The following is a 23,600-nucleotide window of genomic DNA, read 5'->3' as shown; positions in this document are numbered from 1 at the left end:
GACAGATTTACTGTCAGATCGACTATTTCCAACATGTCAGATTGATTTATCGTTCACACCTATGAAAAATCGATCGGAAATCAGATCGGACCTGCAGAGTAAAGGTGCAAGGGCTTGATTGGGTACGCAGCAGTAACGGCGGTCTATATTGTGCGACTGACAGACCCCCGTACCTTGCACAGCGGTGAAGGCTCCCCGTCCCAAATATTATTGCATTTCAGTTGTAATACCTGTACTGACTAACTATTGATCAGGTCACATGATCACAATTCTCATGCTCTTCATTGAAGCCATCTAGAAGGAGGGTCTGTGTAAGCAGCCAACCGACAGAGCCTGCATCAGCTACAGGCTGGGAATGGGGTGGGGTTTTCAGGCTGTTACACACTAACAATAAGGAAGTGAGATGGTCAATTAGATGCTAATCATTACAGCTTGCATGCAAACTGTATGTAGACTGGAATTAGGGTAAGCAAGTGAGCTTCCTGAACTTTGATTGGCCCCATTCCAAGTTGGATACAATGTGAAATAATTTTGCACATAAGTCAGATTTACAGCTCACTGACCATCTCTGGTATAGCGGATCCAAGATGAAAAACTAACTATAGCAAGTAATATATATATGTATATATATATCTCATCTAAAGTTTAGATAGTTTACACAGCAAATCTAGAAAACAGCTTCAACAAGATATGATTATTTCTTCTAGTGATGAAATGTGACCAGCCATATTCTTCTTATTACACAGGCGAGCTGCTCTGCATCTCCTACCCTCAGCCTATGAAAACTCCACTCCCCTCTTCTCCCCTCTCCACCCCCTTGCCTCTGAAATCTCAGCAGAAATCCCAGCTCCCGGTTGATAACACCTCCTCCTCCTCTTTTCAGAAAAGCCTCCTCCTCCCCAGACTGAGCTCCAATGAGCACTTGCTACATAGGACTCAGAATGCCTGGGTGCTGGAGGAGCAGTGGGTGTGGCTTGTTTAGTTTATAGGGATTTAGGTCATTAAAACAAACAAACAAAATTTGTCTTGAGGAATGCCCTATAAATTATATGTAAGGGCCACAATTATGAAATGCGTAAAAGTTTATCTCGGATCCACTTTAAGGAACCGCTCCCTGCTCTCCATCAGATACTCCACTCCCATCATGCACTGCAGTACATGCAGCAAATCCATCATCTGCTGTAGTAAATTCCACAGATGTAGATTTAATATTTTACTTCGGTTCTGTGTAAATGGGCTTTAAGTCCTACCATTCTATTCCCTGCACTGATGAAGGCCCAAACAGCCTGAAACAACTTTCTGCAAGCTAAAGAATATCTCTCTGTAAAATAATTAACCATACGTATTCCACAAACTAGCAGCTCTTGATGTATGTCTGGGTTATGAAGGGCATAAAGCACAGGTGTCCAACTCTAGTCCTCGTGGGCCATATCCATGCCAGTGTTTAGGATGGACTGAGAAATGGAGAAATGCGTCCTACTTGATGAGCCACACGTTTCCTGATTCACTCCCATCAATTAATGTGAGCTGTGCCAAAAACGTGTGAGGACTTCAATTTCAGGACTGGAGTTCCACAACCCTGCACTAACGAAATTATGTGCTTATTCATTCTTTCACTCCTAAAGTGATGCACTTTGCGTGTTGCTTCTTGTTACATTGAAAATTAGTTTGTTTCGTTTATTAAAGTTGTACTTGGCATACAGTAATTTTTCAGTGGGTTTTTTTGTTTTTGTTTTTAGATCTTTTAGGCCCACTTAAAGAGACACTGTAGTCTTTTTTTACCTTATGTTCTTATCCAGTCCCCTTCAGCATTCAATTCTAAGCTGATTCGCCGCATCCCTGCGGCAGATTGAGTGATTTATGGCCCAGAAATAGCCCTGCAAAGTTCCAGGGCTCGCAGATTTTTCTTCCTGGTAGAGGCAGAGCTGTGCGCAGTAGCTCTGCCTCCTCTCCAGTCAATCTCCGCCTCTCCCCCACCCAGTCTTCTTTCACTGAGAGGGGCGGGGAGAGGCGGAGATTGACTGGAGAAGAGGCAAAGCTACAGTGCAAAGCTCTGCCTCCCCGGGCAGCAAAATCTGCGACCTGCAAAGTCGTGGAACTTTGCAGGGCTATTTCTGGGCCATAATAACTTGTTCTGCCTCGGGGATGTGGCAAATCCGCTTAGAATTTAATGCTGAAGGCGGCTGAATAAGAAAATAAGGTAAAAAAAAAAAAAAAAAAAAGAGACTTTACTGTCTGGTTCTGTTTCTCCATGAGTTATGCAAGCACCCTGTACTAATTCTGTACATTTCCCCAGGCAGGCAATTGTGTACACTTACAGCGAGCAGACTCTGGTTTATTTCCGCTCCCTCCATTTTGGTTTGTTTGTCGGATTCTCTGGCATCGGCCGCCCGCTCGCTTCCGGCAAGGTCAATGAAGGACATTCTGAGGAACAGATGCGTGATTAAGCACCACAGAATATAACTCTGATGCCCTCTTCTACACGACCATATTACTCAGGAACAATTTTCATACAATTCAAGGGCAATATTTATAATCATTTATATCGCGCCATCATCTTCCATGGGCGCCGCAAAAAAAGTAAACTTAAATTGGCAGTGAATGCAAGACTATTAAAAAAAACCTTGCCCGTTAGTCTAGTGATGGTCAATGTCTAGGAGAACTCGTGGAGAAGCATGTGATTTATTTGATGAGCTGATAAATTAGCAAAGCTCTGATTTGCTATGGTCACATCCTGCTTTAGCACCTGATCATGACTAACAAATCAGAGACTTGCCTATCTATCACCTGACCAAACTGATCACATGCTTTTCCATGAGTTCTCCTAGACATGACCATCACTAATTGTCAATGAAGCCATCCATCTCATCAAAGGAAACAAAAAAAAATAAAAAAATAAAAAAGACCAAAGGAGAAAAATACTCACTGATCTGCATATCTGTTTCCTTGAGTGTACCTTTGATACAACAATTTATTCTGCCATTCAGATTTCACCCACAGTAACTGATTGTGTGTTTTAGGGTTCAGATGCTTTGTTTATATAGCTCAGGTTTACTTTAGGAAGCTACAGAGATGGAACATTTAAAGGTCCTAAGCCTCCACAAAAAAACCGTAGCATGAATAGTGCTTACTGGTAAAGCACTGCCCTGCATTGTTGCCGCCACCCTGACACCTTTTCTGTAGTGCAGTGAGGCGTGCAGCCTCCTCCCTCCAGACACCAATCTGATTATTCAGAGCTAGGACTGTGTTCTGCCCAGTAGTAACACTAGGTGGCCTAGCATTAGTCTATCAGACCTAGGCCTATTTGGTATTAGAGGAGGCAACCCAATGCTAGCTCTAACATTTAGACAGGTGCTTGGGAGAGGAGGAAGCTACGTACTTCACTACACTCTGAAAAACATGGCGGGGGAAAAAGGTGAAATGCAAAGCAATGTTGTACTAGTCAGCACTATCCCTGCGTTGCTTTTATACATCACAGCAGTAATTACACAGTGAAGAGCAAATGTCATGATCTCACCTCCCCAGTTTTCTATTCCCACCATCTTTGATCTGGATCTGTATGATGGCGTGTGATCGGGAGGAGTCTGAGTTTACCCCGCTGGCGCCTGTACTGCGCTCTCTGCTGCCCCTAGCAATCATCTGTGGAGAGAAGAACGTCACATGTACGTACTGAAGGAAACCTACACCAAGAACACGATTACTGATGGACTGACTCCCCAGGAATCTGCGCTTCTTTTTAGGAAGCACTTGCAAGGCATTAGATATTATCAATGCACCCGTACAACATTTATGACCTGTGTCATATTTGCCATGTTTGATTACTGAATTCCTCAGTAACATTTAGCCACGCCTCTAAACCCTCTTTCAAAAAACTTTCAGGTTTTTTTTGGTCCTACTGGCTCCACCCACTTTCACTTACTTTGGCACTTGCCGTGGTTGATTTGAAAACATTCTGAGTGTATGGGATTGATTTACCAAGATCCTAATCACAACTGATGCCTCGCCTCAAATTTAGGCCTCGATTCATAAAGCATGCATTCCCGCATGCGGAAATGCCGAAAACAGCCGACTTTACCGAACACTGAACAAAATGTGTATTCATAAAGGCTGTTTCCGCATGCGGAGCTGACATTCCGGAGCAGAATGATAAATCACCGCTTTATGCGGCGATTCTAGGCAGAAATGTAACAAAATGTTCATTCATAAAAATTAGAGCAAGCGGTATGCGGAGGGGAAATACCGCTTGCTCGGATGTAGCGATAAGCGTGCGGAGTACATGTAAGTCAATGGGACAGACCTCCCAAGCAGCAGCAGAGAGAGCAGCGCACGGAGGGACTCAGCCAGCTCCTGTGTTTCCGCAAGGCTCCCGACAGTTTACCGCCTGCCTACAGCGGGAAATCTCCGCTCAGCTATCGCAACTGGCAACATTTTATGGATGACCACCCAGAAGTCTGAAATACCGAGCGCGGCGTTTCCCCGCACTGATTTACTTCACCGAACACAATTTTATGAATCGAGGCCATAGTTTGGAATTTATTGAAATGTTTCTGCTATTACAGTAGGTGGCTACAGTCATTACCCCTTGCCTGGATTCTGAGGAATTACTGGGGGAACAATACCTGCAGCTACCAGGGGAACCAGACCATCTGGGGTCCCTCCGATACCAAATGGCCTCCCTCCTGAGCACGTTTTGTTATGGCTAAAGGACCGCTAGTCACAAAATTGTCAAATTTAAAATTCAAACATATAAAATGTACATTTTTCCAGAGTAAAATAAACTATGAATATTTATTATTTTTTTTTACTATGTTGTTGTCATAAAGCTGACAGATTTTGGACTAGTCTATCTTCTTATGGGAGATTCTCAGCATTAACTTTTTTTTTTTTTTTTTTAATAAAAGCACTCCCTGGAAACAATCTATACAAAGATATCAGCCAGATTTCCTACTCATATGCACACTATTTTGGCAGTTAGACTGATCAACTGCAGTTCAGTAAGTGCTTTTGTAAATAAAGAAATAACTGGGAATCCCCCATGAGAAGATGGAATAGTCCAAAACCTAAGAGATCTGTAAGATTTCCACTACCTGCTGTAAGTGGCAGCAAAATAGGTAAAAAGTAACTTATAGTGCATTTAACTCCGGGAGAAACATTAATTTATATATTTGGCGTCAAGTCCTGGAGCTGCAGTTTGGCAGGGAATGGCCACCTGCATGTGCGATGGTTCCCTGCCGCTTCATGGAACAGAGTTCCGTGAATAGCCTGCTAGCCGCTGATTGCGGCTAGTAGGCTGCTTGTAAACGTAAGGGGAAAGAAATCCCCTTTGTTTACATCCGTACAGAGCTGCCGAGGGCCGCAGCTCTGTACAGATCGGCGATCCCCGGCCTCTGATTGGCCGGGAGAGCCGTCCTCTCATAGGCTGATGCCTATGAGAGGCGGAACAGGACGGATCGCCGTCCTGTTCCAATCCTAGTTCACGGAGGGGAGGAGGAAAGGGGAGGGAGGGGGACGGGGAGAGAGAGAGCCTCGCTGAGGCATGTGAAAAAAAAAAGCCTGCAGTGATCGGACCCCTCCGGCGGCATGTCCCCTTAGGGACAAAAAAAAGGAGGCGAGTCCGATCGCTGGGCATCTAAGCTGGGCTGTGCAGAAGGCTGAAAAGCCTGCACAGCCCAGCACTGCAAAAATGAGCCTGGTCTTTAAGGGGGGTTACCACTGCGGTCGTCAAGTTTTTTTTTTTTTGCGCTATAGTTGTCCTTTAAAAAGGGACCCCGAGCAGAGGGGGAAAAAAAGCAAATCTGGACTTACCCAGGGCTTCCTCCAGCCCCCCGTAGTCCACAAGGTCCCTCGGTGTCCTCTGGGTCCCATCCGCGGTCCCGCTGGCGGCTCTGTAAAGCTGGCGACTTTGGCCTTTCAGTTCAGTCTTTCGACTACCGCGCATGAGCAGAAACCCGTATGGCGACAGGTGCCTGGACGGGCCGTGCATATGCGACTTCGGCTGAAGTTGCCAGGTTTACGGAGCCGCCAGCGGGACCACGGAGGGGTCCCTGAGGACACCAAGGGACCTTGTGGGCTACAGGGGGGCTGGAAGAAGCCCCAGGTCAGTCCAGATTTGCTTTTTTTTTTTTACCTCTGCTCAGGGTCTCCCTTTCAGAAAGCCTAACATATGTGACTCCTTGCAGATGGGTGGTCACTAGCAGTACTTATCAGCACTGGATGGAGGAGTGTGAACATAGGGCGGGAGCACAAATCAAACTCTCACTGCCGGGCCCTATGATCTGTAGTTATGCCGCTGTCTTGGCCGTGTCAGAATAGATTGGAGGAGTGTTTGAAGGTTAGTTAACTAGCAGTAAGTGCGACTACAATCATGCCAACTAATAGCAGACAAATAAAACAACTAAAACCCCATTCCAAGGATGCTGGATTATTTTTAGTATTCTCTATCCCGGCATGGCTAATGGTAAGAAGATCTGATAAGTCTGTTGATGAGGGTTAAACAGGAAAGTGCAAAGCTGACTTGCTGCTCAACATAAAAAATGAAAATTATAAACTGTAGAAAAAGTAGAGGAAGGGAAAGACAGTGGGATAGATATGGATGCTTCCAACATCAATTACTGACAGACCATTTTCTAATAAGGGTCAGAAGATGAGCAGCATATTCCTTACCTCCAGCAGGAAGTCTACATTGCGCACTTGAACGTCACGGAGTCCCACAACCTGAACGACATGCTTCCCATCTTCCCTGGCATACAGCCTGCACAATAGAAACCACATTTTATTATGCAATTGTTGCACTCTGCTCCTCACCCCGGCATGTTTCCACTTAAGGTGACTCTGTAGTGTTTAACGGTCTTCCTGTCTAGCAGTAAAGTGGCATGCTGGGAAGGCTTACTACCTCAAAAAACATGGTTCTACTGAGGAGAATCTGACTATGGACTTGACTACTGGCTCTCTCTCCATGTGACACCTGTCTGGCATTGGTTTGGTGAGAATGTAAGGTGATGACATCATCAGGGGGTGGAGAGATGTATTACCAGCAGGGGAGGGGCATGGTGAGATGTGCTTCCAAAGCAGAAAGTTCAGCCAAAGACCAAGACTGCCCGGGGCTCAGCTGAGCGTTAATGCTAGCAGCAGCCATGGTGGGGTGGTAATGCTAGTACATGGAGGACAGGGACGGATCAAGACCAAGTTGCGCCTGGGGCAAGGTCAGGTTTTGGCGCCTAAAGGTTAGGTTTTGGCGCCTAAACTGCCATTAATTTTGCCGCCTTTTTAAGAATTCAACAAACTGCGCCTGGGGCAAGATACCTGCTTGCCCCCCCCTAGATCCGTCCCTGATGGAGGACTAGTATTTTTACAACCATCACAATGCCCTTTAAGCTGGGAAGAAGCATAGGCTGTCTTTCTCCTCCCCTTCACCTATCTGAACTCCCATATAGGCGGGGTAAAAAAAATACCCACAAGGCTTGGAGGACGCTTCAAGTGATCAATATGAGTTTTCCATAAACACTTTTTAGCAGAGGGCTTTTTCCCTCCTTATGGCCGGCACCACCATAACCAGGAAGGTCTCCTGTGTCTCCTGGTTACTCAGCCTCAGTTTTATGTTGGCTACCTATCCGATCAAGGATAAGTTTCAAGATTCTACGCCTTGCCTATAAATCTATGCGCAAACCTGCAAGATGGCCTTCCCACCCCCTACCACACAGTAACTCTCTACTGACTACTTATTCTACAGCCCCTACCTAGTGTGTCCACCCCCCTACCTTAGATTGTAAGCCTGTGGCAGGGTTCATCCTTCCCTAGTGTATGAGCATGTGCTCCTTTCCTATGACCGCCTCGTACTTGGGCTTACCTAACCAGCCCAAATCACATGATCATGTATCTTGTACCCTCTCCCTTCCCTAGTGTATTCTACATGATCTTGTGCTCCTTTCCTATGACTGCCTCGTACTTGTAATACTGGGCTTACCTAACCAGCCCACATCACATGATCATGTATCTTGTACCCTCTCCCTTCCCTAGTGTATTCTACATGATCGTGTGCTCCTTTCCTATGACCGCGTCGTACTTGTATTACTGGACCTACCTCACCAGCCCAAATCACATGATCATGTATTTTGTACCCTCTCCCTTCCCTAGTGTATACTACATGATAGTGTGCTCCTTTCCTATGATCACCTCGTACTTGTATTACTGAGCCTACCTAACCATCCCAAATCACATAATTATGTCTCTTGTACCCTCTCCCTTCCTTAGTGTATTCTACATGATCGTGTGCTCCTTTCCTATGACTGCCTCATACTTGTATTACTGGGCCTACCTAACCAGCCCAAATCACATAATTATGTATCTTGTACCCTCTCCCTTCCCTAGTGTATTCTACATGATTGTGTGCTCCTTTCCTATGACTGCCCTATACTTGTATTACTGGGCCTACCTAACCAGCCCAAATCACATGATCATGTATCTTGTGCCCTCTCCCTTCCCTAGTGTATTCTACATGATCGTGTGCTCCTTTCCTATGACCGCCTCGTACTTGTATTACTGAGCCTACCTAACCAGCCCAAATCACAGGATCATGTATCTTGTACCCTCTCCCTTCCCTAGTGTATTCTACATGATCGTGTGCTCCTTTCCTATGACTGCCTCATACTTGTATTACTGGGCCTACCTAACCAGCCCAAATCACAGGATCATGTATCTTGTACCCTCTCCCTTCCCTAGTGTATTCTACATGATTGTGTGCTCCTTTCCTATGACCGCCTCGTACTTGTATTACTGGGCCTACCTAACCAGCCCAAATCACATGATCATGTATCTTGTACCCTCTCCCTTCCCTAGTGTATTCTACATGATTGTGTGCTCCTTTCCTATGACCGCCTCGTACTTGTATTACTGGGCCTACCTAACCAGCCCAAATCACATAATTATGTATCTTGTACCCAGTTTGCCTTGTATAACTTTGTCCTATGTTGTATAACCTTGTTATATCTGTCATCCTTTGTACCATTGAATGCATTTATTGTCCAGCGCTGTGTAATATGTTAGCGCTTTATAAATACAATAAATAATAACAAAAAGTTCTGTAAAGTGATAATTCTCAAGAAGCATCAAACAGCACAAAAGAATACAAAAAACAAAACAGCAGTGTCTGGCAGGACACACCTTTTCCTTCCATTTAGCAAGTCGTACAGCTGGCCACAGTAGATTTCATAGAAGCTAATCCACACAGAAAGCTCTTTGGCCGGTTGGGCAGCCTCCAGCTGCTTGAAGACGTCCTTTGCAGCCAAAGCGTACAGTCCGGGGTTCTTCTGAGTGCCGATCATGGTGTAGGTTTTACCAGCACCTGTTTGGCCATACGCAAAACATGTGGCGTTTCCCCTGAAATTCAGCAATGGTCACAATATAGGATTTCATGGTTTAGCAGTAGGATATACATCAGAACATTTTCCAATAGATTGTATTGATCAAACATGGCAATGTCTGTAGATACTAGGCTGGACTGTGGTGTTCATACATTACTCGAGTTTTGGCATTTATATATGTCCGATTCGATCATATTGATTAAATCTAGCCGATATTGATGCTGCAACATGGCCACTCGATCGATTTCTGTCCAAACCAGTCAAAAGGATAGATCGGGCATGTTGGAAAACCTCGGACTCAAGGGTTTGATAGGTTGCAAAGTGACAACAGCGTTCGATCTCCTGACGATCTACAGACCTTTGGCCGGTCTCCCCCCTGGGGACTGTTGCAGGCTCACATGTTAGGTCTTCCTTCTGTGTTCTGCATCTTTCTCCATTGCCGCCTGGAGCCACGTGTAAGTGACGTCACTACATGCGCCGATGTCAAGGAGTACAGTCGCTCGTGGTGGCAATTCAAAAAGATGCTGGATACAGGAGAAGGTCGAAGAGTCGCATGACAGGTGAGCACTCACCATGGGCTGGGACAAATGACATACACGTAGGTCCAGGAGGCGGCAGCCCTAGGATGATCTCTAATGGATTTCATGCAGAAATACAGATTCAATCAGAGAGGGATCTATCCAATGGTCGATCTGGTGGCCGCCACGGATGCTCTTATAAGTAGATTTGAGTGCCTAAGTACTTGAATTCGTGATTTAAATGAGCATTAACTACCGCAGGTGTGCGGCGGGGACATAAGGGGTTATGTTCCCATAAATCTGCTGCCTCTCTGCACTCCAAATAGCTTGCACGCGCGTTGCAATCCTCGCCACCACGCAATAGGACACGTGCAAGCTATTTGGGGCGCAGGGAGGACGCGGATTTATGGGAAAATAACCCCTTATGTCCACGCTGCACACCTGCGGTAGTTAATGTCATTTAAATCACGAATTCAAGTGCTTATGCACTCAAATTTACTCATGAGAGCATCCCTGGTGGCCGCCGCCTAATGTATGGCCGCCTTTGGGCCATCCTGTGTCCATACTTCTGCTCTTCATCAGTTCTTTTTCTATCACTTCCATCCCTCCCAGTAGAGCTGCCGCCTCTGCTAAAAACTTTACAATGAATTTGTTGGCACTCAAACAGGAAAAGAGACAGAAATTCAGGCATTTTGATACTGTCTGCATCTGTTAAATTAACCCTGGACTTTATAATCATGACAGACTGAATCAAAATTGGACTGAAATCGTGGCATACAGGCACTCAGCAGTTTTTGTATCAACATTCACATGCCTTACGAAGTGCTCTGAAAAACACGAAACCCAGGCCATGCAAGCAACTGTTCTCATAGTAATGATTAGACCCGCCCATTGTGATTAGCCCGCCTTTTCAGCACCATTTCAGTATTAAATAAGTGGACAGGGTTAGGGGGAGTTCACTATTTGCGCTTCATGTGACTCTGAGGCTTCCTCCTTCTGGCTTTAGAAGGAAAAAGCATAAAAATCACCTGCAACTTGCCGTGAAGCGCAAGTAGGGAACGCCCCCTGCCCCGCCCACTTCTTTTGTACTGAAATGGTGCTGAAGTGTGGTTTTCGAGAGTATTTGGGTTCTTCCGAATTCGATATTCTGAATTTGAATACCAACACCATCTCTGCCACACAGGGAGACTTTTTGGGGGAAATCCTGAGGCCGTCTTACTATACCTCATTGTCATTTGTCCAGCCTGGGTTTCACTATTTGAAAACTGTGAAGGGGGCAATGTAAAAGAGCACTGTTTTGTAATGATTGCCAATTAAATGGCTATAGGGTCCGCTCTGAATGTTCTCTAGCACACCTTCCCAGGGAGTAGAAAGATGTGACTGTGGATTGAGAGAGAACCAGCACAGCTTGAAAAAGGAGGTGCAACTCCAGGCCTGTCGCCTGACTTTTTGGAAACTTGAGAGAGGTCAGCATGGCCATCGTTTATGTCACTTTTTGTATGACTTCAAGTATCTGAGCTATATTTACTTATTATATTATATTTATATTTATTTATTGTGTGGTGTCGGTCCTTTGGGGACTTTCTTCCTGCTTGATACCCATTGGTATGGGGACGAGGACCTGGGCACACACCTTTTTGCCTGTACCTTTTTTGGGGGGGCTCCTGGACTCAACTACGTTAGCACGTGTCATATTTCCTACTTACCACAAGGTGGTGTTGGTTTCTTACAAGTTGGTATTTGTTTACTTTCCCCAGATCTGAAGAAAAGGTTCTCATAAGTGATCTTCGGAGTCACACGGGTAAATTTGTAAAATACGGTGATGCTTCAGAGCCTATATTACACTAGTTTCCAGCAGAGCCCACCCTGGACTCAGTCGGGTGAATTCGCCGTTAGCTTTAACTTGATACTCACATCAAGGGTGACCAGGCCTCACCATCCTCATCTGCATATGCCAGCATGTAGGTGACCTGTGGCATTTATGCCTATCACAATAAAAAATAAACAGCAGATCACCCGTGTCAGATGTGTGAAGGGTCCGGGCTGCTCAGTCTTATATACAAAACTGTAGCCCAGCAATTTTTCACGTTGGTTGCAAAAATGTAAAGTCAAAAGCAAAAAAAAAAAAAAGTTAAAGGAATGGAGATGACAAGGGCGTTATATCTACCGTGCACACACAGCGGGGGTCACTATTAGCGTGCGCATGCAGTACACACTCCTAATTGTCGTGTGATGCACTGCTAGCGCGACCGAGGTATTCCACTAGCGCGACCGCTACTACAGTTATTACCGTACCGCGCTAGCAGAATACCGCCTATGTGCGCGCTAATAGTAATCTGCGCAGTGTCTGCGCGGTAAATTTAACGCTATTTCATGCATCAAGGGCATGTGTGAAGTAATTTCTCCTACCTATTGAACACATGCTGGATCAGCGGCTGAGCGGTCTTTATGTACACGTCCTGATTGGTCAGGTTCTCGCCAAACACTTCATCAAAGTAGAACACGTGCTGAAAAACAGCATTGATGGTAAAACTAAAAGTAACTGAAATAAAAATAATTATTGATTGACATAGAGCCAGTATCTTCCGTGGCGCTGTACAACAGAATACAATTACAAAGACAATTACAGTACAAGACAAAGGTGGATTACAGCGGATACAGTGAACAAATCAATAACAGATTTTTACATAATGGTAGAACATATGCATGCACATTACACAGCAGGAAGAGAGCCTGGCCACAAGGCCTAATGGTCCTTTTACACTTAATCCATTGGTATGAGTTAGTGTGTGTTAGTATGTGTTGGTATGCGTTTTTTTTCATAGCAGTGCATTGTGAAAAAGCTTTCAGTTAAAACGTGTATAGTGGGAACTGTGCCATAGGAAACATGGACATTGCTTTGAAAATCAGTTTTCTTTCTGAACTGATTAAAGGGGGCCTTACAGTCTAAAGGGTTAAAGAGGAACTCCAGTGAAAATAATGTAATAAAAAAAGTGCTTCATTTTTACAATAATTATGTATAAATGATTGAGTCAGTGTTTGCCCATTGTAAAATCTTTCTTCTCCCTGATTTACATTCTGACATTTATCACATGGTGACCTTTTTATTGCTAGCAGGTGATGTCAGTGGAAGGAGATGCTGCTTGCTTTTTTTACAGTTAGCCCTGCTGTAAACAGCTGTTATTTCCCACAATGCAATGAGGTTCACAGACAGGAAACTGTCAGGACCATGGTCCTCAGAGTTTCTTGTGGGAGGGGTTTCACCACAATATCAGCCATACAGAGCCCCCTGATGATCCGTTTGTGAAAAGGAATAGATTTCTCATGTAAAAGGGGGACTCAGCTACTGATTAGGATGAAGTTCACCATGGTCCTGTCAGTTACCTGTCTGTGAACCTTGTTGCATTGTGGGAAATAGCTGTTTACAGCTGTTTCTAACTACCAAAAAAAGCATGCAGCAGCTACATCACCTGCCAGCAGTAAAAACGTCACCATGTGATAAATGTCAGAATGTAAATCAGGGGGAGGAAAGATTTTACAATGGGCAGACACTGACTAAATCATTTATACATAATTATTGTAAAAATGAAGCATTTTTTTTTTATTACATTATTTTCACTAGCGTTCCTCTTTAACCATTTCTGCCGCCCGGACGTGAAGCTCACGTCCGGGCGGCTGCTCTGCTGTGCTTCGGGGCGCTCTCGCACGTGATCGCGGGTGCGCCCCCGTGCTGACCCCCGGTAGCCCTGGGATCAGTGAACGGGAACATGGTTTCCGATCACCGATCCGTGTCCCCTGCAGAAAAACCGAAGCGCTCTTACAAGAGGCTTCAGTCTTTCTGCACGTAACATTTTCCGCATCATCCTTGTGCTTCCGCTTAGAGAGAAGCACAAGGAGAGAAAAAAAAACAAACAAAAACAAAAAAAAACACTGAAGGTCGCCATCTTGTGGCCAAATAGTAAAACTACATCGACATATTTTTTTACATTACAATTTACACATATAATAACATTACAAATTAACTGTTTATTTCCCACACCAAAATATTACCCAAATAATTTTTAATGGGAAAAAAAAAATTACAAAAAAAAAAAAAACATAAATAGTTACCTAAGGGTCTGAACTTTTTAAATATGCATTTGAAGGTATTATACTACGAACATTTTTAAAATTATAAGCTTGTAAATAGTGATGGACGCAAAACGGAAAAAATGCACCTTTATTTCCAAATAAAATATTGGTGCCATACATTGTGATAGGGACAAAATGTAAATGGTGTCATAACCGAGACAAACAGATAAAATACATAGGTTTTAATTATGGTAGCGTGGATTATTTTAAAGCTATAATGGCCGAAAACTGAGAAATAATGATTTGTTTCCATTTTTTCTTATTAATCCTGTTAAAATGCATTTATAAAAAAAATTATTCTTAGCAAAATGTATCACCCAAAGAAAGCCTAATCTGTGGCGGAAAAAAGATATAGATCAATAAATTGTGATAAGTAGTGATAAAGTTATTAGCGAATGAATGGGAGGTGAAAATTGCTCTGATGCATAAGGTGAAAAATCCCCGCTGACTGAAATGGTTAAAGGGACTCTGAGCAGTGCATAAACTATGGAAAGATGCATATCATTTTAAAGCTCTCTTTCTCCTCTTTCCAATTGCTATTTTCGCGATTGAAAATGCCGTGGCCGCAATTTCGATCACGAAAATAGAGAAAACTAAAAGGCGTAGGGCGACGATTTAGGTGTCGCCAGAAAGAGGAGAAAGAGAGCTTTAAAATGATATCCATCTTTCCATAGTTACATTGTATTACACAGGCCGACTTTTTCTCAAAGTCAGCAGCTCCATTCAGCAGAAAAAGTCGCCCTGTGCAATACAATGTATGAATGGAAAGATGGATATCATTTTAAAGCTCTCTTTCTGCTCTTTCTGGCGACACCTAAATCGCCGCCCTTTCAATCGCGAAATTAGCGAAAACTAAAAGGTGTAGAGCGGCGGTTTATATATCATTGTAAAGCGGAGAAAGAGAGTTTTAAAATGATATGCATCTTTCCATAGTTTCTGAACTGCTCGGAGTCCCTTTAAGGGATAGGACAGTGGGAGAAGGAAAGTGTATGGGATTGTAAAATGTGTATGGGGTGGTAAAATGGCCATAGTGTCCTAAGACCGACAGTATGCTTGCCTGAAGAGGGGAGTTTTAAGAATGAGCCTAAGAAAAAAAAAAAAGTGTAATTGTGGGTATGAGGCGGATGTGTTGAGGGGCGTGTGTTTCAAAAGTGGGGAGAGGATTGAGAGAAAGACAGGAACATATTGTTGGTAGAGCAGAGATTGCAAGTAGGATAGTATCTGGAAAGTAGTTTATTTAGATAAGAAGGAGCCAGGATGTGGAGAGCTTTGTAGGCAAGAGTCATGATTTTGATTTGTATCCTTTGTGTAACTGACAGCCAGTGAAGGGACTGACAGAGGGGGATTGGGCTTGAGAAGCGGGAGGAGAGGTTCTTGATGGACTGTAGTGAAGCTAAGCGGTTGGCGGGGAGGCTGCAGAACAGAGAGTTGCAGTAGTCTAGATGTGCAATAATCAGGGGATACACAAGAAGCGTGGAGCTGTGGTCCTGTGTGAGAAAAGGGTGGATGTGGGAGATGTTTTTTAGGTGGAGGCGACAAGAGGAGGGTAGTTTGTCAATGTGTGGTTTGAATGAGAGACTCGAGTCCAGTATTACACCGAGGCAGCGAGCCTGGGGGACAGGCGTTATTCAAGTGCCATCAACAGAAATAGTGATGTCAGACAGAAGCATTGCATTGTGGGGTGGAAAAAAACATTTAGGTCTTGTCCATGTTGAGTTTTAGAAAACAGAAGGACATGAAGAAAGAAATAATCAGACATGGTCAATGAATATCTAAAATAAAGAAATTCAAACTCGATTTGTATGAATAAAAGGAAACCATGAATAAGAAACATTTCCCCTTCTCATGCAATACTGAGATAAACTCAGATCTTCTACTTCCTGTGACAAAACATGCTGCCACTGCTTAGACACAGGCAAAGTGATCAGGAGGGCATGGGAAGCTGAAGTGCTCCACAGCTATAGACAACTGTACAAACTTCTCTGCCTTGTTATATTAGGTCTTCAGCTGAATACTGCTCTAGGGGCCTCCAGCCTTCTGTCTTATACCATACCTGGAGGATGTATTCTTTCAGATTCACCGCTTCTTTCCTTTCATAGACATGAACTGTTTCTCTACCCTCCACAGTCACCACGTTCACCTCCCCGCGTCTCTCCTCTCTCAGACCCAGGGGACGCTTACGAACGCACACACGGATTCTGTCGCTGTCCGTCCAGGGACCCTCCTTCTCTGCACCGATTGGCCTACCCAATGACAGAGCAAGAGGCAAAGATTAGCATCATTTAAAAAGGGTTTTATGCCTGGTACACACATCTAATTTTCACTGGCCAACGGTAGCGCTTAGCGATTTTACTGCAATTAAAAAAAAATAAAAAAAAAAAATCACTGTACACTCTCACGATCCAGAGCGATCGCGATCAGCGCTTTTATAAACACTGTATGGCGATCGCTCCAGAATCACTGCAAAATGCTGCAGGGAACACATTTTGCGATTGTTGCGAATCGCAAAATTCCCGTGGTGCCATAGGTTAACATTCGGCAATTAGTGGGAATCACCCGCTAATCGCCGCAGTGAGAACGGGCCCTAAGAGCACTTGGCTAGTGTGTTTGTATGGGTTAGTTTACACCAGAACAATGTAATTTTTTTAATTGTAAATTTTTTTTGAATGCTTTGTTGTCTCTGTGCAGTGGCAGCCTATTAAGTGTCCCTGAGCAAAAATACATGAATTATTAACCCTTTTCTATCTCTCCCCTGCCCTCAGAAGTTGTATTCTGCCAGGAAAACTTGTATGGCTGTAATTTGCATATCAGTGATGTTTACTATGTTCCCAACAAGGTACCGACAAGACAGAAGCTGTCACTCGCATGCTTGAAAATTAACTCTTCCAGGCAGCAAAATACAGACCAAAAAAAACGAAAACAGCCTGGTTATTAATGTGTGATAAGACGCTCATCGATAATGCAAAATGATTGTACTATCTTAGTACCTCTATGTAACATGAGGAAATACCTAAAGTATTGATTCAAAGTATATTCTACTAATGTATTATCTGCTTAAGATGAGATATTACTCATTGGGAATTGGCTGGACAAAGCCCCTGCCAGACCACAAGCCAACTGCCCAGCAGTAATGGCTTAGAAGCTGTTGCAAGTGAGCAATGCCTGAAATGTGAGCAAGATGGAAATTTTTAAACAGGATTACTCATCAAGCATTTAATAAATCTCATGTACAGTACATTGCGTAGCAATTTCTGATATTCGAGACTACATATAAAGAACTTCTGTCACTAAGCTGATGTACTTGACCTAGTGACAGGGCTAAATATAGAGGGAGTAGCGTGTGCAACAGACACCACTCTCTCTGCAATCCAAACATGAATAGGTGCTTGACAGTTGTTCTGCTCCATGCTTCCACTTACTCAGCACTGCGGTGGGAAACCCACATACACTACTAGAAATTAAAGGACAATTGTAAAGAGAGGGATATGGAGGTTGCCATATTTATTTCTTTTTAAGCAATACCAGTTGCCTGGTTCTCCTGCTGATCCTCTGCCTCTAGTACATTTAGCCATAGCCCCTGAACAAGCATATGCAGATAAAATGAAGACTGAAGTCTGACTAGATTAGCCACATGCTTGTTTCAGGTGTGAGATTCAGACGTTACTGCAGCCAAATAGATCAGCAGGACTGCCAGGTAACTGGTACTGTATACATCAAATTAAATATGGCACCCTCCATATCCATCTCACTTCAGTTGTTCTATACAGCACTATTTTAGCTTGACCACTAGCACTTGACCGCTTGACACTAGCACTACACAGCTGCAGGATAGAGTTCTCCAAAACATTGATTCAAATATCACTCAAATGATCTACATTATGTCCCCTCTCTGCAGAGTTCACAAAACATTCAGTGATAGCACACCCATAGTCTATTTCCATTGTTTGGTCAAGCGCTACAGTCAATCGAGTGTTCCTAGATGCTGTGCGCAGTGTCTCAGAGTACATTGTGTTAGCAGATACTTTGAACTCCTCTAGGGTTCTATAGGCTGGATAGTGTACTGGTTAAGGGGGAATTATACCAACTTCCCCTGCTACTGGCTGAACTATTATGTGAAGATGTCTGCTATTACTATATAACAGCAATACTATTATATAATAGTGGGCTTGAGCACTTAGTATCCCCCTATTCTTATTACATATTCAGTAAGAAGTCCTTGGGCTAAACTCCCTAACATGTTACTCAGGGCCGGATTTTGTACTCTTTACCGCCCTAGGCCACTGTCACCAGCCGCCCCCCTTCAGTATAGGTAACGGGATGACCGATCCCCCCTTCTCTCCTGTATAGGTAGGCAGATGACACTCTTATTTCCTCCCCCCCCCCCCCCCCTTTCAGTCTAGGTAGCCAGCTCGCCTTCACAGCGCAGTAGCCATCAGTGTCACTCATTTCTCAGCTCTTCTCCAGTGCAGAAGCTTCCTCTTCCTTTCCATCTCCAATGCTGCCCAAGTCCATAGCCGCCGGCCCCAATGCAAATGTGTACAGAGAGCAAGATGGCTGCTGCACAGGCAGCTAGCAGCACAGTACCATGGTCAGGTGCTTGCCTGATCTCTCTGCATTGCAGCATTTGCAAGCTTGCAAATTCTGCACCAATTTAGCCTGCTTTGGTGCCCTTCCTCCTGTGGTGCCCTAGGCCTAAATCCAGCCCTGATGTTACTGCCTACTGAGTGCACCCTAGTGGCTGCAGCTAAAGCTCTATGAGTCCACCAGGAGAAAAGCCCAATATACCGTAAATGTTATTGGTCTTTTCTAAACGTGATGACAAATGGTGATAAACTAGAAGAAAAGCGTTTCAGTGAGATAAAACGAGCCCTCGGGAGTGGTCTACATGAACCAGCCCTTATTGTAGCTGGGAAAGGCAACAGACCCTTCTCTTTATGGATAAGAACAAACACTTATCACCTCTATTCTCCATCTGCTAACAGGGTAATGAACAAACAATGATGTACTTGGTAATTTGGGATCTATTCCCATTTCTAGAGATGAAGATGGGATTAGTCAAAATTAATGGCATGGGTGGGGATTCTATCCCTGAGCACAGCTCGATGAAAATGCATTAAGACAAAGGTGACGTCATCCATCTGCTACTGGTGCTGAAACTGTTTCATGGCACCATGCTCAGTAGCAGATCCTGATTGGCTGGCAGTGTTGGTCCTCCGACTCTCAGGTGCTCAGGGATATAGGTAAATTAACCCATTAGCAGCTTCAAAGGAATTATCTAGTTTGCGGAGATAAGGGCACTGCGTTTGACTTCAGCAGAATTTGTGCTGTAAATTCTTGGAATGCTTTGATCGCTCTCTACTGGCAGAAAATATAGAAACTGAAAGCAGAAACCCTCTATTATTGTCTAACACTGCCCTCTAGTGACAAGTGGCCATAAATACACATTACAGCAGTACTAATTAGTCGCTTGGAAACGTAACAAATAAGAAATAAAAAAAAATGTGCTGAAATAAATTGGCCTAGTGCACTTGCAAGCCTCTAAACAAATTGGCTTCTAAAGGGTTTCTACATAGAAATAATGCTAACATATTTCAAAATCCTCCTACCCAATACATAACCGAATCAAGGGGAATATTTTTAAATTTGGCTAAAGTTCAGCTAGTATAGAGCCTTACCGCATGCCTGACTGTGGTACTCCATAATTATATCCTGATACATGCATGACTCTGTGGACAGCAGGGCCCTCACCGTCTGGACTACCAGCGGCTGCCCCTCGTAGAGCTCTAGAGGACACTTCAGCCGAAGAGCTGGAAACCTCCTCCGTCTGCCCCGTGGAGATCACATGGTTGTGAAGTTGGTCAGGGCGTGGCACCTTCTCGTAGGCTTCCGCTAGCCTTTTTATGGAAAAGGGGCTGCAGGCCTGGTCGTAGGCATCAAACTGCAGCTGCCTCCTGGTGGCAGATCGGTTGTTCTGGGGCTGGAGGTAGACACAGCCCGGCTGGAAGGGAGTCCTTGCCTCGCTTTCCTCGTCAGACACGCTCTGGATGATTCTGATCAGCTGAAAGAGTCGTTTGCGGTCCTCCATGTTGCTGACTCCCAGCCTGGAGTAATCTTTCATAGTGATCTTGGCCAGTTCCTCAATCTTGTGGAGTCCGATGGCGACAAAATGTGGGTAATACTGTTCGAGTTCAGCCTCACAGAGGCACTCCAGGAGGCAGGACGCCATCGCCGCCGGGAGCTCAGACTTCTGCCCTGAAAGGAGACAAGGATAGGATGAATACATGTTTCATTCAGAAACATTTTACATATACACGCTGCATCTCCTGCCGAAACTAGTTCCAGTGTTCTCCCCAGAATCTTTTTCCAGCCGGGTGGCATAATAAAGTAGCCGGGTGGGGCGCGATGAGAGAATGCAGGACGAGTGCTTGTATGTGCAACTTTGTTCACAGCATAGGAGGAGGTTAGCTGATGACAGCCGGGTGCTTACCAAAACTAGCTGGGTGGAGCACCCGGCCAAAAGGGCCTGGGGAGAACACTGCACTGTCGACACAAGTATGTAAATTTATTTTAGATGTTGCTAAAGTCAAAAAGTCTCTCTGGACCCCACCTGGTGCCGATTAGGCCTTACTACATCAGTATCCCATATGTGTAGACAACATTCTTCCATTGGTCTGCTACTGTTTTATTACAGAATGACTATAGCATTAAACTGAAAGCAGGGTGAGCCACCATCTCTGCAATGCTGGAAAAACCTAACCGATAATTCTCTACACCTCTATGAAGCAGCCTGTATAGCCAGAGGATGTCCTCCCAATTTCATAAGATTTGGATTTCCATGGAACGATACTCGAGTCTACCGGACTGCTCTAGCACAGAGTTTCCTAAAGGTGTCACTACATTTAGCGGTGCATGGGCAGTCCGTTCTGTTTGTCGATCATCGCCATATCGCATGCCTTACCGCCGTACACCCAGCGACCACTACGATCTGAGATTTCCCAGCATGCTAAATCGATACATTCGATATTTTCGGCCCGAAATTGGTTGAATCGTTGATCAGGCATGCTTGTTGCGGCATACATTTTCAACTAATTGGATAATAGTTATCAAATCAGGTGGTCAATGGGCCGCAAAATCGCCAGATGTATGTCCACCCTGTAGTGATGGTCAGCTGACCAGCACTACAGGCTTTGATTGGCTGAACTGAATCCCCTCCCTGTGTCTGTGGAAATCTCGATGTTGATAGAATTTATCACTAGTATGTAGTGGTCTGATCAAGGTTAGAAGACTAAGGGTCCTTTTACCCTTTGTGCAGTGCGATTTTGAACGACCACATCCAAAAAGTTGCATCACGCGTTCTATCCGCTGTACAGAATCAGTGAGGCATACTTTTTCCTGACTTCCGAGTTCACCACGCCATCGCAAACATTACTCTTGCAGTGCTGCTATGGGACCCACCGCAATACCTTGCATCGTGTATAGTATGAAATGCAAATCATTTTGAGTTGATGCAGGATTATGCAAATTCTGCATGCAAAATGTATGCAGCTTGAAAATGGACCAATCGAATTTTACCTATGGAAAATGGACCAATCGATTTGATTAGTTCAAAAGAATTTTGCACCTCATTGACCTTCCCTCGCTATCACCACTTTTGTGATGGAATGCAGCGGTTGATGCAATGCATATGCAGATTGAAGAAAAATAAGTTTAGTATTATCTCCCTCCAAGAAACAAGTTCTGCTATATATATATATATATATATATATATATATATATATATATATATATATATATATATATATATATATATATATATAATTTTTTTTTTTTTTTTTTAACAACATCTGGCTAGGAAGGAAACAGCGCTCTCGCTTCCCTGCTTATGCATAAAGGATTACATTTCATATTTTAGTAACCGCTTAAGTTTTAGATAAAAAGAACTAAAAATAGACCCAGAAGGCAGATTTGTGTTTCTGCATGCAAATGTTGGAAACATGCAAATTATCCCAAGTGGATTGTATATCCCTCCTCCCCTCTCACAGGCAGTTTTGCATTATCTGATTGCTTATCCAGCAACAGAATCAAACTATTCTGTGATTTGAATGGGAGATTTCAATAATGTTCTCAAGAACATAGTTAATTCCCTTTAGCCATTTCTCACAAGAATAGTATGCTACCTAAAACTGCTATGTTCTCGGTTACAAGACCTGTGGAGGGTGCGTACCCCAAAGAAGACACAATACATCTAGGCCAGTGTTCTCTCCAGGCTCTTTTAGCCAGATGCTCCACCCAGCTAGTTTTGGTGAGCACCCAGCTGTCATCAGCTCACCTCCTCCTATTCTGTAAGCAGAGAAGCACCGGCCCTGCATTTTGTCATATCGCCCCACCCGGCTACTTTTTCATGCCACCCGGCTGGACATTTTTTCTGGGGAGAACACTGTAGGCTCTCAACACTTGGTATGCCTAGCACAGGGGGGTACTTGGGCCTCTTTTCCACAGACAGTTGAACTGTGTGGTCAGCAAGCAGTTACCAGGCAGCAGTGAGCAGTTATCAGTTTGAGAGGCATTTCACTGCCTATCAACTGTCCGTGGAAAAGAGGCCTCATGGTGGTCATGTGGGTGCTTTTTCTTTAATACTGTAGTTAATTCAGCACAGGAGGTTTAAATTAATCATTTATAAACACACTTGGATAAGTAAAGTGGACCTGAACTCTTACACAGGGCAGAAGTAAAACATAGAGAAATCCACCCTGTGTGTATTTAGAGAGTTTATCCTGTCTAATTCCCCCCTCATCTGTGACTAATCACCAGTGTAATCTGATCTCTCAGCTGTGTCACCTCAGGAATCTCAGCAGTCCTTGGGCAGGGCAGCTAACTGGTAAACACAGGTTGTTAACAATATGGGCTTGATTCACAAAGCGGTGCTAACCTACTTAGCACGTCTAAAGTCTTTAGACGTGCTAACCAGGGTGCTAAGTAGGTTAGCACCGGATTTCTCAATTGATTAACCTACTTAGCACCCTGGTTAGCACGTCTAAAGACTTTAGACGTGCTAAGTAGGTTAGCACCGCTTTGTGAATCAAGCCCTATGTCTGCTTCCATGAAAGCAGGAAGTAGACACTGCAGATGTATTGCAGGATTTGTATCCGCTGTAAAAAAGAAATATTTTTCTTTAAAGGTTATTATGATGTTGCTTATCTTTTAGAGCAAAGAGGAAGTTATCAGTTCAGGTCCGCTTTAAAAAACAAAACCCAAGAGAGGGAAAAAAAAAAAAAAAAAAAAAAAGAGAGAGACAGATACTTACCTTAGTAGAAGGAAACCTCTGGAGGATCCGTCTCGCTGTTCCAGTGCCGCGCTACCGAACAAGCGTGACCACACTGCGAAGGGTGGCTCACACCTGTGTAGTAGCATGGAGCCACAGCTCAGGCTCCGTGCAGAAAGCCAAGCCTGTCCAGCTCTGAGCCAGTGCCCAGGTATCAGCCATCTGTGCAGTGCAGGCAAGCTCTTGACAATGGGGCTTGCGGGGGAAGGAGGGGGCAACGTTGGAATGGCGATGAGAAGGAGATGGGGAAACATCTGGATTATCCGGAGA

The 23,600-nt window shown here is 44.2% G+C and overlaps 1 protein-coding gene across 1 annotated transcript in view; it reads right to left on the bottom strand.

The window, feature by feature from the left end:
• KIF24 (kinesin family member 24) overlaps positions 1–23,600 on the bottom strand; it is a 62,494-nt gene that overhangs the window by 24,615 nt on the left and 14,279 nt on the right. Inside the window, exons 2-8 of the mRNA XM_068251675.1 lie at positions 19,684–20,260; positions 16,062–16,251; positions 12,287–12,384; positions 9,160–9,375; positions 6,664–6,751; positions 3,518–3,639; positions 2,319–2,424 (exon numbers count right to left, since the gene is read on the bottom strand). Of these exons, the coding sequence (XP_068107776.1) occupies positions 2,319–2,424; positions 3,518–3,639; positions 6,664–6,751; positions 9,160–9,375; positions 12,287–12,384; positions 16,062–16,251; positions 19,684–20,260 (1,397 nt within the window). The remainder of the gene's footprint in view (positions 1–2,318; positions 2,425–3,517; positions 3,640–6,663; positions 6,752–9,159; positions 9,376–12,286; positions 12,385–16,061; positions 16,252–19,683; positions 20,261–23,600) is intronic.

Source organism: Hyperolius riggenbachi, chromosome 1, assembly GCF_040937935.1.
Source record: "Hyperolius riggenbachi isolate aHypRig1 chromosome 1, aHypRig1.pri, whole genome shotgun sequence".
Lineage (NCBI taxonomy): Eukaryota > Metazoa > Chordata > Amphibia > Anura > Hyperoliidae > Hyperolius > Hyperolius riggenbachi.
The sequence above is the reverse complement of the archived record's forward strand: the minus strand, read 5'-3'. Positions and strand labels throughout refer to the sequence as shown.